Source organism: Typopeltis vanoorti, chromosome 25 (assembly GCF_054136105.1).
Source record: "Typopeltis vanoorti isolate ZY-2024b chromosome 25, IOZ_Tvanoo_1.0, whole genome shotgun sequence".
NCBI lineage: Eukaryota > Metazoa > Arthropoda > Arachnida > Uropygi > Thelyphonidae > Typopeltis > Typopeltis vanoorti.
Genome location: NC_143573.1, coordinates 38,365,796 through 38,384,207, shown reverse-complemented (window position 1 = coordinate 38,384,207; position 18,412 = coordinate 38,365,796). Strand labels below are relative to the sequence as shown.

The window sequence follows — 18,412 nt, the reverse complement described above, 5'->3', positions numbered from 1 at the left end:
TGTTTTTTTTTCCTGTGAGAAAGAATTCAAAACTGCATGTTAGAAGCATTGACAGTGACCAAGTTATTCTGATCCATTGATGAATGGTATGTAGTTCACTGAGGCACTGGTTGTAGAGGATCTTGAAACATGGGATGTTTCAATGCTTGGCTTATTGAATGAGCAGAGGAATGGAGTAGTGCTATTATCAGCAAACCTGTGGATAGGATTATTGGTCAATGAGATATCATTAATGTGTATTATTATTATTAATGTGTGTAGTTTGACAACGATAGTGTGAAGTAAGCTGAGCCTGTTGCCTCTTTCATTGTTTGATACACTATCATCACTGAATTTAATCATTTTAATCTTAGCATACAACATAACAGATTTATATCTTCTTTTCACTGGAAGCAATAGCACTTTTACTTGAGTTTTATCTGTCCCTTTTTAACCAATAAAATAGAATAATAGTTATCATCATCATCAAATTCCTGCCATGTACCCTCAAGGGGTGTACAGGACATGATAGTACTACATGAAAAATTTACATCATTACTAACTTCCTATCTACAATTTTCCTCCAAATCAATCTTTTACTTGTGAAGACTCCAACATTATCAGATCTTATATTTCTATCGTCTAAGGCACTTTGTACCGTATCGATCCACCTATATCTTGGTCTTCTTCTAGGTCATTTTCCTGCCAACCTGGCAGAGAACACTTCAATAATAGTTATTGACAGTTTATAATTCACAGCAAAATACCAAAGCTCAGAGATGTATCGGGCAATGACACTGTAAATAAACCGAGTTCACAATTACTGCATGTTGGTTAATTCACAGGAGGATCATGTCATTAAAACTATTGTGTTTGCAAATGTGGTGGCGTGTAAATGGCTATTGGTCATAATTGAAAAATATCATGAGGGGATTGTCATAAAGTGAAGCATCATAAGCAGGTCATTATTGTACTTGATTATTAACTCTGTGTATTGTGTAAGAAGATGTTGGTTTGAAATCTAGCAAAGCAACACTAGTTTAATACATAAGGCTAATAATTTTAATTATTTATTAAGCATTATTAATTCTGAATATGTGAATATTTGAAAATATCAATTATTCTTACATTATTCTAAACAAAAGCTGGAGCTTGCATCTTCATTGCCAATGGTTTCCGTCTATAGATAATGTCTGCTACAATAAAGTTTTTATATCCTTAAATGAATATCACATATTATGTTATTATTGTATAAGAAGCTTGTACAAAAGTGTTCATTTGTACTTGCTTCCTCCTCACTCCACCTTCAGATCTTCTGTACAAAGAGTACATTGATTTGAATAATGGAATACTGTGAGTTGGCATAATAAAAATAAATATAAAAAAAAAAGGAGAAAAGCTCACATAAAAAAACTTATTTAATAAATTTTCTCCCAAGTGTCATAGACATCTTCAGTATGGGATCATAGAAATGCAAATAAACAATAATACACAATTCTATAAAGTGCCACCTAAGTAGTAGCTTATGTAAGATAACTAAATACAGTTGATAATATCCTAACTTCCTAATTTCTAAAGCTTACAATTTTCAGTAGACTATATCCGTGCTGAATCTCACCACCACCATCTTATTCAAAAGGCTGAAACTATTAAGACTTTAGTACATCGTGCTCATTCTTTATGTGCATCAGGTGAACTCTTACAGAAAGAATTGCAACGTATTAAATTCACATTTTTATTAAATGGTTTTAAGAATTCTTTCATTAAAAAAACTTTTAACAGTTATGGCATCTCTACCTCTTCCAATACAGAATAAATAACTCACGTTCCTAATCCCTTATGTGCAAGACATTTCTGAATGCATAAAAGTTTTAAAACCACAATATTTTTGTCGCCTTTCGTCCCATCCAAAAAATCTTCACCTAAGGATAAGCTTCCGTTTCTAGATTTTCTAGGTGTCTACCAGATTCCTTGCTCTTGTGGTTTATCTTATTTTGGACAAACTCAAAGATCTGCCTATTTGTCTAAAAGAACATGTCTTATATTAAATGTCATGAGCCCGAACAGTCGGGACTTGCTGAGCATGCTGTCTGCACTAAACATAGTTTATTGGAATAAAATGAGTCCTTCTTAAAAGGCATTTCTTCACAGAACAGCTTTATCACAAAAATTGTAAAACCTTACTTCATTGTCCTGACTTAGATTCAATGGTCTATGTCTATGCCCTTTGTGGGAGATAGTACTTTTTAAATCTGCAAATCCTTCCTACCTTTGTGTGGATGTGTATTTTTTCTTTTAAGTTAGGAAATTATTCACCATATTTAGTTATCTTACATTAGCTGCTTAGGTGGCACTTTTTTAGAATTGTGTGTTATTGTTTATTTACTGTTCTATGATCATGCCTGAACTGAAAATGCCTATGACACTTAGACAAAAATTTTACATTAAATAAGTTTTTATGTGAGTTTTCCTCGGTTTTTATATTTATTTTGATAAAGTTTTTAAGAATATTTTCTTACTTCTTAGTAAGAAAATCTTTATAGACACCATAAAATGGTGCTGTTCATAAGTACATGTTTGAATAGAGACAGTATTCATTATCGTAATGATTGAACATAGAGCATTTTTGGTGTATATGCCTGTAGACTTAATATTGTTTTACCTAATTTTGTATATAAAATGTTCCATTGAAAATACTTGTATTTTTTATTGTTATCCTACATCACATTAAATTCATTGTCATAAAGCTAAAGAGAATTTACTTTAAAATGAAATTTCCAGTTCTAGCAAATTAAAAAAAAAAGGAAAATATTATTCAAATTGTTTTGCCAATAAAATTTAATTTATGAGATGAAAAGAATTTTTCATCAGGCAGTCTTGTACCTAAGACTATATTCATCAATAAAAACTGCTGTCTTGCACTCTACGTATTGCACCAAATGAGCATTCAAGAGCTCTCTTTACATAGTGTATACTGGTGGAAATTGTTCAGATTTTATAATTGTCAGTATTTCCATTGCTTTTCTGAGAATTATCATGATGTACAGAAAATGGTTACATTATACAAACAACTCACATGGATAGGTGGCATCTGTGAATAAGTTACATTAAACTTGTGCTCCCACATTTTATCATAATTGCAAGTGTTTTTTGTGCAAAATAATCAGTAAACGGAAAATTAACAGAGGGTACTAAGGAGTCGATTACTTCTGCACAACTTGTAAGTACCCATAGTCCATCAAATCAGTTATTTTTACAATTAAAAAACAACCACGTGAAAGTGCCCACTATGCCTATCGTGTGAAGTAAAGAGGGCGGCAACAAAGGCCAACAACAAAAGATACCTTGAGTCCTGTCAGTATAGTGCCACTGATCTTCAACAAACCGAATGATACGAAGTGCTGCAGCTGTGAAACCGAAGTTACTGAAAGGAAAAAAAAGGTATATTGTGCAATTTTTGTTGCCACTGGCTGCATATTTCCTTTTACGTAAATAGATGAATTGGCACACAAGCTTTTTATCGATCTCAACCAGCCTTTCTTCTGCTCAATGTGTCATCCTTCTTTAAAACAGCTACTGAACCTAGGCAAACGAGTTGAAAACCTCAAACAACACTTTAATACTAATCCTTTCTCTTCCATAATCTGAAAGTTGGAAACTAAGCTCGAGATACTCAATGACCAGCACCCGATCACAAGTGCACCTGTGCCATCTAACGAACTCTGCGTCCTAATCGCATCAACAGTACACGAGTTACTCAAGGCCAAAAACAGGAGACTCAACACCATTATTCTGAACTTTCCGGTGGAAAACAGTAAATCATTAAAAGAAGACATCAGCAAATTAGTAGGAGAATGCAACCTCCCCAGAAATATCATCAAATGCCATTGTTTCGGACCCATAAACAAAAGAAAGAACAGAACGAACTTTCCACATCTCGTGAAAGTGACCTGTGATACACCAGTAAACACATCCAAATTAATAACAGTGATAAATAACATGCTAAAGGACACTTCCCCCACTCGCACATACTTGCTCGACCTGATTTAACTTTTGCCCACAGGGAACAAAGACGCCAAATCTGAAGACAACTAGAAGAAAAACGCCAAAATGGAGACAGCTGTTGGATCATAGACTACAAACAAACTAAACTATTGCAAAAATCAAGTGACGCCACCAAGGAGACCAGTATGCAGGCACTGCATAGGAAACGTGCAAGACCCTTGTGGTCAAATCCATGCCTCACAGAACCTTGCATATCCACTTCACCAACATCCTTGGCCTCAACACCAACTTAATAGTGTCCACTACCATTGGCAGTCCACCAAACCCCACCTACTCTTTTTAACCAAAACTCAAATCTCACCTTCCCCCAGCACTATCCATCCACCTCAACCTTCCAAACTATACACTATTTAACTCCTTACGACCCAAGGGTCTACTCATATATCCGCTCTGACATATCCTGCCAGAGAGCACCTAACCTAGAATCACCCAACTTTGACCTTCTTTTGTTGAAAATATCCCTCCCCCCACTCAAACATTTCCCACACTTCTCTGAAATGCCATCTCCCTATCTAAATCCTGGTTCTCCAAAAGATGTGCCAAGGCTGTACAAATGAAAAATCAGGCATACCACAACTGGCAAATCAAAAACTCCATCCTCCTTCAGTGTCTATACTGAAGCCTGAAACAGATGCAAGAAAATTGTCACTGCTTTCAAAACAGAATTTGAACAGGCAAAAAGCAGGAAACTTGCAGCCTGTCCAAACATCAGCCATGCCTTTTGTTCTTTTGCCAATGCAATTGGGTGTAACTTTTGCCCTACACTATTCCCGCCCTCTATCATACCCAGATGGCTCAATTGCGACATCACCCACAAAAAAAAGCTAATCTCCTGGCTTCACACTTTGCCTCCAATGCATGCATAACTGACAATGGCAAACAACACCCTCCAGCCATTCCAACTCCCCAACATACAATTCCCCCTGTATCCTTTTGCCAGAAAGAGATCATAAACGTTTTGTATATTTTAGACACAAAAAACTCTCTTGGCCCTGATGGCATTCGTCCAATTGTCCTGAAGGTCTCTGCACCAGAACTGACTCCTATCCTATGCTGTCTGTACACACTCTCTTACTCCACTAGCATATATCCCAATACTTGAAATTGGCCTATATTCAACCCATTCCTAAAAAGAGTGACAAATCGTTGCCATTGAATTACCACCCTATCTCGCTCATCTCAGTTCTATCTAAAGTGATGGAGAAAACCATCAATTCTTAATTCCTACTCTACCTTGAAACCACCACTACGGATTCGTCGATGCCTATCAATAGGAGATCTACTCTCATATATCATCCATCTCTAGGCAAATGCCATGGAGAAATTTGGTGAATCCCAAGTGGTTACACTTGATATCTCTAAAGCCTTTGACCGGGTCTTGCACAAAGGCTTACTAAGCAAACTCCTATCACTTGGACTGTCTCAGGACTTCTGCAGATGGATTTCCAGCTTCCTGTCTGGATGCATACTATGTGTGATGGTAGACAGCTCCCTATCCTCTCACCATCCGACTAATGCTGGGGTCCCACAAGGTACAGTTCTCTCACCGACCCTCTTCCTTCTGTATATCAACGACCTACTTCAGTTGACCTCCAATCCAATACACAATTTTGCGGATGACAGCACATTGCATTCCTCCCTTTCATTTGACAAACCCTACTCTGCACAACTCACTTCAACCCACAGAACATCAACCACCACTGCCCTTAATTCTGACCTCCAAGCCATCTTCGAATGGGGCTCAGATAACCTCATCAACTTCGATGCTAGTAAAACCCAGTTGTGTCTTATTTCTCACAAAAAAGAACCATTTTCCCCCAGTATTATTTTTGATAACACTCAAATTCCCAGACAAAATGAGATTTCTCTTCCTGGAATTTCCCTGACATCGGGCCTCTCCTGGGATAAACACATCGCAACCATTGCATCCTCAGCTTCCAAAAAAACTTGGATTTCTCTTTCGCTCAAGACATTACTTCACTTCTAAACAGCTGTTAACCTTATACAAATGACAAATCCATCCAGCTATTGAATACTGTTCTCACATTTGGAGTGGGGCTCCTAAAAGCTCCCTCAAAATGCTTGACTCAGTACAGAGGAGATCAATTAGACTGATAAATGACCCATTTCTTACCAACTTGCTCCCCTCACTTTCACATATATGTTTGGTCTCTGCAATTTGTATATTCTATAAATATTTCCATGGGAAACGTTCATCTGAAACAGCATCAATAATTCCTCCACTCTGTACTAAGCCCATTGGAATTCGTACAACTGCCATTCAACATCCTTTCACAGTACACCCACAGAACAAGTTTTTTCCCTCCTCCTTCATCCCTTCTACTGCTGTACTGTGGAACAGTCTTTCCCCTGATGCATTTCCCAAGGAATACAATATGCAGGCTTTTAAATCAAATGTCAACAAGTTTCTCCATTCCCAACCCACTATCCATATATGGTACTAATGTACTATAGGTTGATCAGCCAACCTCTCGTGTGTGGGCCCAACATAAAAACTCTCACATAGTAGTACTTTTGTAGAATTCTAACTAGTTTGTCAAAGTTATAACGCATTTTATCAAACTGGCATAGTTTTAACTCTTATAACTCAGACATATAATTTTGTTTTGCCTTATTTTGCCTCTACAAATGATCTGATTGTAACCAAAGTTTAAATGACTTGACAAACCAATGGAGAACATGAATATCAAATTTCATTAAATTCCACTCAGTCAGCACAGAATTATTAATATTAGTTTAAAACTTGTTGCCATGCATTTCCAATAAAAATGCACTGAGTAAAATCAAAACTTGAACCATCATAAATTGTCCATGTTCATCTGCTTGTGTATATTTTAAATATACCAAATTTTATTAAATTCTATTCAGCAAGAATGGAGTTTTCACAGCTTATAATTTCAACATATTTTTTCCCTTTGAGCCCCTTCAAATGGTCTGATTGAAACCAAAATTGAAATGGCTTGACAGTTTCTTAAGGATTCATAATACTAAATTTATCTATAAATCCATCCATCAGGAGTTCCAGAATAATTTACATGTGCATTAGCAGAAAAGTGGCTTGTAGGTGCTTATATATTTTGGAAAATACATCTGAAAAGTTTATATTAGTTCAGAATTTAACATCAGCTTTGCATGACCAAGAAATTTTAAGGATTATATACGTAAACTAGAAATTTGTAACTTTTATAACTTTGCAAAGGCAAATACTGAAAAATATATTATTTGTAAAGAAAAATTTGACATTTGTTGTCATTATTTCATCCTTCCTTCGATCAGAGTTCATCAGAAGGTAGTTATAGCACTAACCCTCCATTACTTCAGAAAAAGTGTGTTTGATCATATTCATGTTTTTGGTTGGACCAGAGCACCCAGAAAGAAAAACAAATCCCAAATACTAACAATTGAACCATATATTGATGAAACCAGTACAGTCATACCCTGAAATTATGCGGTAGGTGGGACCAACAAAAAGCACGTAAGTCGAATTCGCGTGACTCGGGTATAATTTTGCATACAAAATACAAAATATTAGTTAATTGGGACCAAAGGTTTACAAAAACGTATATTTTTTACGAAATATAATCATAATTGTAGTTTTTCGTACATAAAAAAAAAGAAAGTTATTTTGATGTCAATGGTTTCATAAAATCAAATAGATTCGTCTGATGGCATAATGTCTTTTCCTTGTCAAGCAAAATTTCTTCATAGCAAGCTAATAATTTTTTTATTCCTTGCCTTGTGGCTGCAATTCGTTCTTCATCAGAATCAATGTCCTCAGATCTTTAACCCTTTCTTTTATGATTGTTCTTTCTTACTGTGGATTCCTGTAGATCGAACTTCTTTGGTAACTCACAAATTTTCATTCTGCCTTCAAAATCCTTAATAATATTGAGTTTTGTTTCCATAGTCAATGTTTTTCTTTTCTTGCTAGCTGTAGAAGAATCGGACTTGCTTCTTTTGGACGACATTATTATTTTTTATGTGATAAAATTTTTATCAAGAACATAACATTAAACATAATTCTTGTAGAGAGGCTTATACGCTGGTTAAACATGATAACTAATAATTAAGGAATTGACAGCGTACACTAGAAATATAAATTAAATAAACTTTAATACATACTTTCTGATATTTCGGCAAACGTCACGTTGCCATCTTCTTGGGAACTTAATACAAAGACACATGCACACAAGTACTACATAACAGCAAATGAGAACCGAAGCTAGGAAGCTAATGTTTTCCGAAAGTCCTGATGGTGCCCCCTGGCAGGCTATATTGGTAGTTCTTGGCCTTTGGGCTGAAATTCTTCTGGTAAATGTTTCCCAAATTTGGGGCAGTCTCATGCATCCAAATTTGTTGAGGTTTGGCATGTTCCTAAGGACTGAGGCTGATTCCATGAATAGTCTTTCATATTTGAACTTGCTGCGGTGTATTACATGGCTTTCTTCCATCTTATTCTGTGGTGAGTATCCAGAGCGTGGTCTGCAAGCCCAGAGTGGCTGTACTGGTGTAATCGGATGTAATCCTTATGTTCTGAGATTCTGATATTCGCTGTCCTGCCTGTTTGGCCAAAGTAGGACAGTTTACAGCTGCAAGGACCTGGTATACATCAGGTAGGTCTAGGGGAAGTGGTTGGTCTTTAGTGGAGCGGGAGCGGATAAGGGATGCCAATTTTCTGTGTGGTCATGTTTTTTTAAGATTTTGTTGATTTTTTTCCGAGGTGCCTCGGACATAGAGAATGGTGATGGATTTAGAGTAATCTTTTTTCTGAGGGGGGGGGGGGGGGTTGTGGATAACTGGTTTAAGTATTTTTTGGATTCTTTTGGATGGGGGTAGCCATTGGCTGAGAAAGTGTCATGGATGTGATTTAGTTCAGTGGTTAGGGCTTGATCATTTGAACAGATTATTTTTGCCCTGTTGAATAGTGTCTTAATAACTCCATAGTGTTGTGGGGGGGGGGGGGGGTGATGGGATTGTTGGTGAATGTATCTGCCTGTATGGGTGGGTTTTCTATAAACTGAGAAAACCAAGGTTCCATCAGGTTGGCGGATGACTAGTGTGTCTAGGAAGGGGAGGTTATTGTTTTCCTCTTTTTCCAGAGAGAACTTGATTCTAGGGTGTTGGTTGTTTAAATGTGTTAGGAAGGAGAGGAGTGAATCCGGGCCATGTGGCCAAATATCGAACACATCATCAACGTAGCGAAGCCATATGGTAGGTTTTTGTGGGGCTGAGTTTAAGGCTTTCTCTTCAAAAGTCTCCATAAGAGGCTTATACACTAACCAGTGTATAAGCCTCTCTACAAGAATTATGATCATCCACGGTGATTCCTTCACACGCAAGGCCCACTATTACGGCAAACTGAAGCTAAAGTTATCCAGACAACTTAACCATCTGGCATTCCTAAAACACTGCCGGGATAATCAAGTCATCCCTAACTGTGTAAAATTTAAACACCGCTTCATCTCACAGAAAGCTCTCCATATCTACAACCGAGTGAGCCAGGTTTTACTTCGGGAGAAAATTACTGCTACACGTGGTTCCCTAGCCAACATAAACAGAGCTATTTTAGCGCTAGAAAATTAGCTTTCACATACGCTTAATTATGAGCTTTGGTCAGTCCTACATCACGTCTTGTGTACGGTGGCTAATAAAGAATTCGAACGAATACGGAGCCGACATATCAACAACTTTGAAAAATTAATAAAGAACTCTGCGTCCAAACCTAAACTACAAACCAACACTGTAGTCAACCTTTCTTCAGTTATCTTGTAGCCTGAAGCACTCAACGCTCTGTCACGTGGTCAGAACTTCGCCATTGCTCCTAAGAAATTACCAGCCGAGGAATTAATGATCCAAATTGAACGCGGGATTCGCCACCTTCCAAACCACATCGCCAACAATATTAGATTGGATGTAGCCTGTGTTCTCAAAAAAGCAAATCCTCCGAAATCCAACATATCCATTAGTGAATACAAGTCACTACAAGCATTAAAGAAAAACAAAGAAATAGTGATCACCAAATCCGATAAGGGGAACACCACTGTGGTACTCAATCTTAATGACTACACAGGTAAGCTCAAGGCTTTACTATTAGATCGATCCACTTACCTCCCCATTGAATACAATCCCACCAACTCTCAAATTAGAAAACTCCATAGGCTCCTTAAGAAGGTCACTTCTTGGCCTGTGGAGATTACTAACAGACTGAAACCGTATAACTCTAGATCCCTCCGCATATATGAGCTCCCTAAAATACATAAAGAAAATGTGCCATTACGTCACATAGTGGATGGCATTGATCCCCCCACTTACAAACTAGCCAAGCATTTAGCCAAAGCGCTCTCATACTATACTAGCAACACCCCATCACACATAAAAAAACATAGTTCACTTCAAAGCCAGTATAGAAAACCTTACACTCCAACATAATGACATAATGGTCAGTTTTGACGTCTCCTCCTTATTCACGAATGTCCCCCTCAAAGAAACCTTAGAGCTAATTCAAGCTAAATTTCCTCCCGATATCTCAGCTCTATTTCAATTTACAATAAACTCAGGCTATTTCGTTTGGCAGGAAAATTCTATAAACAGATAGAGGAGATAGCCATGGGTTCACCACTTTCTGCAACCTTGGCCAACTTCTTTATGGAGACTTTTGAAGAGAAAGCCTTAAACTCAGCCCCACAAAAACCTACCATATGGCTTCACTACGTTGATTATGTGTTCGCTATTTGGCCACATGGCCCAGATTCACTCCTCTCCTTCCTAACACATTTAAACAACCAACACCCTAGAATCAAGTTCACTCTGGAAAAAGAGGTAAACAATAAATTCCCCTTCCTAGACACACTAGTCACCCGCCAACCTGATGGAACCTTGGTTTTCTCAGTTTATAGAAAACCCACTCATACAGGCAGATACATTCACCAACAATCCCATCAACCCCCCCCCCCCCCTCACAACAATATGGAGTTATTAAGACACTATTCAACAGGGCAAAAATAATTTGTTCCAATGATCAAGCCCTAACCACTGAACTAAATCACATCCATGACACTTTCTCAGCCAATGGCTACCCCCACCCAAAAGAATCCAAAAAATACTTAAACCAGTTATCCAAAACCCACCTCCCCCCCCTTCACAAAAAAGATTACTCTAAATCCATCACCATTCCCTACGTCCGAGGCACCTTGAAAAAAATCAACAAAATCTTAAAAAAACATGACCTGACCACTTGTTATTGACTACACAGAAAATTGGCATCCCTTATCCACTCCACTAAAGACCAACCACTTCCCGTAGACCTACCTGGTGTATACCCGGTTCCTTGCAGCTGTAAATTGTCCTACTTTGGCCAAGCAGGCAGGACAGCGAATATCAGAATCTCAGAACACAAGGATTACATCCGATTACACCAGTACAGCCACTCTGGGCTTGCAGACCACGCTCTGGATACTCGCCACAGAATAAGATGGAAGAAAGCCATGTAATACACCAGTAATACACCGCAGCAAGTTCAAATATGAAAGACTATTCATGGAATCAGCCTCAGCCCTTAGGAACATGCCAAACCTCAACAAATTTGGATGCATGAGACTGCCCCAAATTTGGGAAACATTTATCAGAAGAACTTCAGCCCAAAGGCCAAGAACTACCAATATAGCCCACCAGGGGGCACCATCAGGACTTTAGGAAAACGTTAGCTTCCTAGCTTCGGTTCTCATTTGCTATTATATAGTACTTGTGTGCACATGTCTTTGTATTAAGTTCCCAAGAAGATGGCAACGTGATGTTTGCCGAAATATCGGAAGGCATATATTAAAGTTTATTTAATTTATATTTCTAGTGTATGCTGTCAATTCCTTAATTATTAGTTATAACATTAAACATTCGCAAGGTTTGTAGACTATAAAAATCGTGTATGAATGGAGACCACACGAAACACGTCAGTGCTTGTTCACAGCATGTGCGACACTGGTGAATGCGGCCGGCACCTGAAAGATACGAGTAGTGGTGAGGCGTGAAGTGGGACAGGAATACGTACATATATGAAACCGCATAACTCCGGATTTGCATAAGTCAGGGTAGTGTAAGTCGGGGTATGACTGTATATGGTTCATCTGACATTTCATGTTGCATTATTATAAAATAGACAAAAATCTATACATAAAACATAATACAGAAGTATTGCAGTTAAGGTTAGCATATTATCATAATAATACATCTGATGATATTATAAACTAGCATAATTGTTAAAGAGTTAATATTTTTTTCATGTTTGCATGCAATTATCTTATATTGTTGCATGCAGTCACTATCTCACTTCTTGGAGATAGTGAGTTGTGTGCCGCAGGGTATAATTCTCTTCCTCAATGAGTCCTAGGAATTCTCAGGGATGGCTTGTCCTCGCTTACATTCAGTAAGCAAGGGCTTGCCATCCTTTACATTTGCTCATCCTTTTATTTTAATTGTTTTTGTTCTACTTATAGAGTAAAAACAATATTGACATGTTCAACAACAGTTACATAATATTGTCAGATCTTTTATCGTGATCATACTGAACATAATTAGAATACTTAGCATCATGATTTGCATTATATATTTTTGTTTATTTTATAATACTGCAACATGAGATTTCTTAATTTCTATTTCTTATGTGAATTCCACTCTCATAAGATTGTAAACTTATCATACATTAATGCACTGTGCATGTGCTAAGATTAGGCCTGTGCACAGTGCTAAGTTTAGATCTCGTTTCTCTGCTCTAGAGTCGAACCATGTTACTTTTTTTAAGCCAGTCAGGGCTCCAGTAGACAAAGTAGTGGCCTCACTGGATGACAAATTTGTCTACTGCTAAAGGACAAATTATCTAATTGTCCACACTTGCATGTGGACAGTTAGATTCTAACCTACTGCTATTTGGTTAGAAAATGGGTATGCTGTGTGTGTGTGTGTGTGTGTGTGTGTGTGTGTGTGTGTGTGTGTGTGTGTGTGTGTGTGTGTGTGTGTGTGTGTGTGTGTGTTGAAAATGCATTTTCAATACATTTATTGAAAATGCATTTTCAATACATTTATTGAAAATGTATTGTTTTAATTTTAAGGTTATTATTTTCAGCTATATGAGATGCAAATGTACTTTTAATATATTATTTATTTTATTTTTATCTTATTTTCCTCCATGGCATGGATATAATAATGACCTCTTTGTTCACCTTTCTTCCTGTTTTTCCTGCTTATTCCTTTAATGTGCCAGGGTGGCTTCTAGTCGTACTCTTCCTCACCCTTCTCCTCTCATACCCACACGAAGTGGACTTTCTCCAGGAGCTGCCACCACAGCTCTCTCTCCAAGCAGAGCTGGGGGGTTAGAAAATTCTGATACTTTTCATGCAGTTACTGGATTAGATTACAACTCTCCCACTGCCTCCATTAATCGCAGGACTCAAAGAGGACGCCAGCAAGCACTTGAGGATGATTCTGCCAAAGTGAGTTTTCTACTAAAATAATACCAAAATTTAATATTATTTTGTTAACCTTTAAAAGTATAAAGATATAAAATGAAATTATTATATTTATATTAAAACTTTCCTTGTTACAAATATAAGTGAATAAGCTTTCTAAATTAAATTATACATATTTGGTCATTTTATAATAGAAATACAATTTTATTAATACAGACCAGTTTACAATAAAACTTATATTAAAACGAAACTGGTAGGTTTTAATATAAGTTTTATTGTAAACTGGTCTGTATTAATAAAATTGTATTTCTGAATAAGCTTTCATTACAAAATAGAATTTCAGTTATATCTAACTTCTGGGTTTGTTATATATATATATTTTAAAAATTCTGTGGTGCACAAGCTATACTGAATAAGATATGTATACTTTATTTTTCATAACATATATACTCTGTGCCTGTTAGTAATGAGATTGATTTTTTTTACAGGACAGCCCTTTGAATAAAAGTAACAAACATGTTTATAGTTTTGACTGCTAGAGTGTGTTGTAATTTTGGGTACAACTTTCAAGTTGGATGATGCAGTAGTTTTTGTGGCAACAGTTGAAGTAAGTGTGTGAGAGTGGAGTGTGTCAGAAGTTGCATCATGGAGCAAAGAGCTATGATAAAATTTTACTATAATTAGGAACAACTGCTACAGAAGTGTACCAAGACCTAAAAAAGTTTATGCTGATAACTGTCTGAGCCATGCACATGTGTTCTGCTGGTTTTCAACATTTAAAGAGGTGGGGGAGTGAGTCCCTGGTGGATGAACTACGCTGTAGAGAGCCAGTTTCTGCACAGACAAATGAAAATGTGGTGAAAGGTAAGAAAATTGTTGCCCATAACAGGCAAATAACCACTAGGCTACTCACTATACAGCTTTGTGTCAGTGAGGAAATGGTCAGATTAATCTTAGAAAGAGATTTGCACAAAAGGAAGATTTGTTCGAGGGTTGTGCATGTTGTCAAAATTTCATCCATGCAGTTGATCAAGAATATGATGTGTTGCAAAGAATTATCACTGATGATGAAAGTTGATGTTTTCAGTTTGATCTGGAAACAAAATGCCAGAGCATGGAATGGTGTGGAACGTCTTCCTCCCAGCAGAAGAAAGTCAGAGGTTGCAAAAGTTACATGTCAAGACAATGGTCATTGTTTTTATGCTGCTATAATTATCCACTACGAATTTGTTCCTGGGGGAACCACAGTGAATGGTCAGTATTATTTAGTAGTAATGCAATGTTTGTGTGCCCGCATACGATGTATCAAGAAAAACTGTTTCACAACACAATTGGTTTCTGTTGCACGACAACATGCCCATGCACTATGTGCTGCCTGTGAAGCAGTTTCTGACCTCCTTTACTGTAATGACTGCAGCAGTCCTACAAAGCATACTTTCCACATGATATATCATTCAGTGGCAATTTTGGACCATTCTTCCAGTGGGCATGTAATGAGGTCCTGGACTGTTGGGGAAGACGTCCCTTGACCCCGCGCAATGCTTCAATTCATTCCACAGATGCTTAGTAGGGTTGAGATCAGGACTCTGTGGAAGCCAGTCAAGTGTGATGGCATTCATGTCTATAAATCATGCAGTTAGAGAATTAGCCTTATGACACAATGCAATGTCTTGCTGAAAGAGAAGCACCACAAAGTAAGAAGCATTGTATTGTATTGTCCAGAATGTTCAAATATCTCTCTCGGAGTTCAGTGTTCACCACAAACAGAGGTCTGATGCCAGACCAGGAAAACAGGACTATACTATCACACTGCCACCACCAGATTTCATAGTTGGGGTTATGCACTGTGGTAAGAGAGAGATGTTCACCAGGCATGCTCCACATCCATCTAGTCTCTCCATAACACTGCTTTCCAAGTCCCACTGATGCTCTCTGCACCACTGAAGATGATGTTGCATGTTATGTTAGTTAGGGTAATTTTGGGCTTGCATATTGCAGTCCTACCATGGAAACCCATGTTATGAGCCGCACTTCTGAATGATTTGTGTTCCAGTCCATGCCCGGAACTCTGCATTCAATGTTTCGACTGACAAATGGCAGTTAATCCTTCATAGCACCCTATAGTCATTCACTGCAGGTATCACTAACAGTCGACTCCCTGCACTTGAATCTCAGTATGGTATGACTGCTTGTTGACCTGGGATGGACCAATTTGTCAATAATTTGTCGAACAGATAGGCAACATTGCATCATATCACAATGTCTCCTTCAACTCCATCAGTTCCCTTCTTGCAGCCATTTCACCCAGACACAGTTTCACTAACTTAGGAGAATCACATTCTTCCAATTTATACTGGCTGCAAACACGACTCATTACATGGCACAATGCACCCTGCCCATGGGGATGTCCGGTGACTTCTTTCCAAGTAGTGTATAAGTATCTCTGATCCAGAGTAATTTAATAATAAGATCATTCACCTTTTCACTATTATGTAGGAATTATATGACTTCCGCATTACTTTAACCTTGATATATATCTCTTTTAGGTCTGGCTCCCACCGATGAAACCTTAAAGGTTGAAACCAGTTTGGATAGTTGCCCTTCCCATAATGCATAGCATTATACATGTCTAAAAGGATGTGTATTTTGCATTAGGGGATACTTAAGCAATTGATGTTAAGTCATTATCATCTATATACAAGTATCCCCAATCCTTAAGATACTTCACACATAAATTTTGTTTGCTCATACTTAGATATAGAATTTCAACCAAGAATATAATTTCTTGGTGTCTTGAATTTACATCAGTTGACACAGGAAGGATTGATTCAGTCGATAATGAAAAGACATCTACCACCTTGAGGCCTAGTTGGTATTTCCTCCAACTAGGAAAGATATGCTTTTAAGGCTGCAGTACTTGTACTTGCCTCACCAGAGTCCCATTTGTAGAAACAGGCCACATCATGGGAAAGTTAGGGTGACTTGGCCAGGCAAGGCTATGTATTTTGCATTTACCAACCTTTAATGGTCCAAAGTTACATCATGTATGTTAAGGCCCTACCTATAACACACTATAAAATTTTCATAAAATGTTTTGTTCATTAAAATAAGCAACTTCACAATCTACAACTCTTTCCCAACAAGATACAAGTTTATAAATTCCTCTTTTATAAAACGTTTTGTCTTTAGAAGTAATAAACCTAGCAACCTCTGTTTCAGTCTCTGTTTTATTACGGAACTGTCTATTTCACATGTGATTGTCTAGCACCAAAAAAAAAGGTGGTATATGCTTGGAGAAATGACATGAAAATATGGAGGATGAGGGAGTATCTCCCATCCTAAAGCACAAATCTTCTTTCGGATAAGTTTTGCATTATGAGGTTTTGTGTTGTCCTGTAAGAATAGCATTTTCTTCCAATTAACTAGTCTTGGCTGTTTCAGAAGTAACGTATCCTGCACACGTATCCTGAGCTGCAGTTGTTTGACCTGCAGCAAAAAACTTGCAGTGGACAATACTGACTCCAGTCCACCACACACAAAACATAGTCTTCTGGGGATGAAGCAGTGCCTTTGAAGTGTGCAGTACTAGATGTTTGGTGAAAACCAATTATAAATTCTCTTCCTGTTACAGAACAAGATCCATTTTTCATCACAAGAGAGCAAGTAATCCAAATACAGCTCATTTTTATGATGTGAAAGAAGTGAAGAACAAATTAATAGCCTTTGAAGTTTATTCTCAGATAATGCATGTGGGACCCATTTACTTAGCTTCATGATTTTCCCAGTTGATGCAGGTAAACAAATTGTTTCACCACTCATGTTAAACATTTGTGATGGTTCTTAACATGGGAATTTTGGAATTATTTTCAACAGCAGCATGTAATTCTTCATTATCAATAATGGACAGTCTTCCTGAACGAGGTGCATCTTCAAGTGATTCATCACCAGAAACAAATTTTTTAAACCATTTCTGCTCAGTACATTCTGCTGCCGCATCTTTTCCAAATGCCACACCTATCTTGCTGGATGCTTCTGAAGCCTTCGAACTGAGTTTAAATTCATAAAGCAAACAAGTCCGAATTACACCAAGTTCAACTGACATTTTAAAAGGGTTCAAAGTCACAGCAAAAGACTATACACCAAGTTAGAGTGCACCCATTGACTGACACACAAAAAAATTGCACTCTGCAAACCACTGCAAAATAAAACAAGTCATTGCAGTGAACTCTACTGAAAACTGCACAAACTCTTTTGGTTACCTGATAACAATTGCATTACACCCCATGGGATCTTCAAAATGCATTGAAACAATTGTCTTGGCTATGATGGTTGACATGTGGTGTATTGTTTATTATTTGCATGCTCCTGAGCACTTATTGAATAAATTAATAATAAAAGTTCTTTCTTTATTGTTGTTTTATTTTTATGCCTTCATTGTTCTTTTCGCTGAATGCAGTTTTCGAGGTTTCAAGGTAATAATTATAACTATATATATTGTATGCATTGTTCAGGTTCAAACACTGAATGAGCAGGAATGGGAAAAGATGGAACAAGCTCATGTCATTGCAAATGTTCAGCAGGCCTTTGATGCTAGTGATACAGAATGCAGCCAGACAGATGATAATGAGAGTATCTTTGATGCAATGGATATGCTGTCCCCTACCGCTCATACAGATGCCCAAACACTGGCACTCATGTTACAAGAGCAATTAGATGCAATCAACAATGAAATTAGGTAACCAGAAATGTAATTTTAACAGTACCAATAAACACATTTGTATATATGTTCATATTAATTGAGTACATACTTGATAGGCATTTTATCCAAATACTTGCAATATAGTATTTGGATTTTAATAGAAATACTATATTACAAAAGGATTTTATTA

The 18,412-nt window shown here is 37.3% G+C and overlaps 1 protein-coding gene across 10 annotated transcripts in view; it reads left to right on the top strand.

Annotated features, from left to right (window-relative positions):
* The window catches only part of LOC150092673 (liprin-alpha-1-like), a 778,236-nt gene that overhangs the window by 497,203 nt on the left and 262,621 nt on the right, over positions 1-18,412 (top strand). For all 10 annotated transcript variants that reach the window (XM_090414522.1, XM_090414524.1, XM_090414523.1 and 7 more), the window contains exons 12-13: positions 13,319-13,547; positions 18,035-18,258. In XM_090414522.1, coding sequence (XP_090270648.1) covers positions 13,319-13,547; positions 18,035-18,258 — 453 coding nt within the window. The remainder of the gene's footprint in view (positions 1-13,318; positions 13,548-18,034; positions 18,259-18,412) is intronic.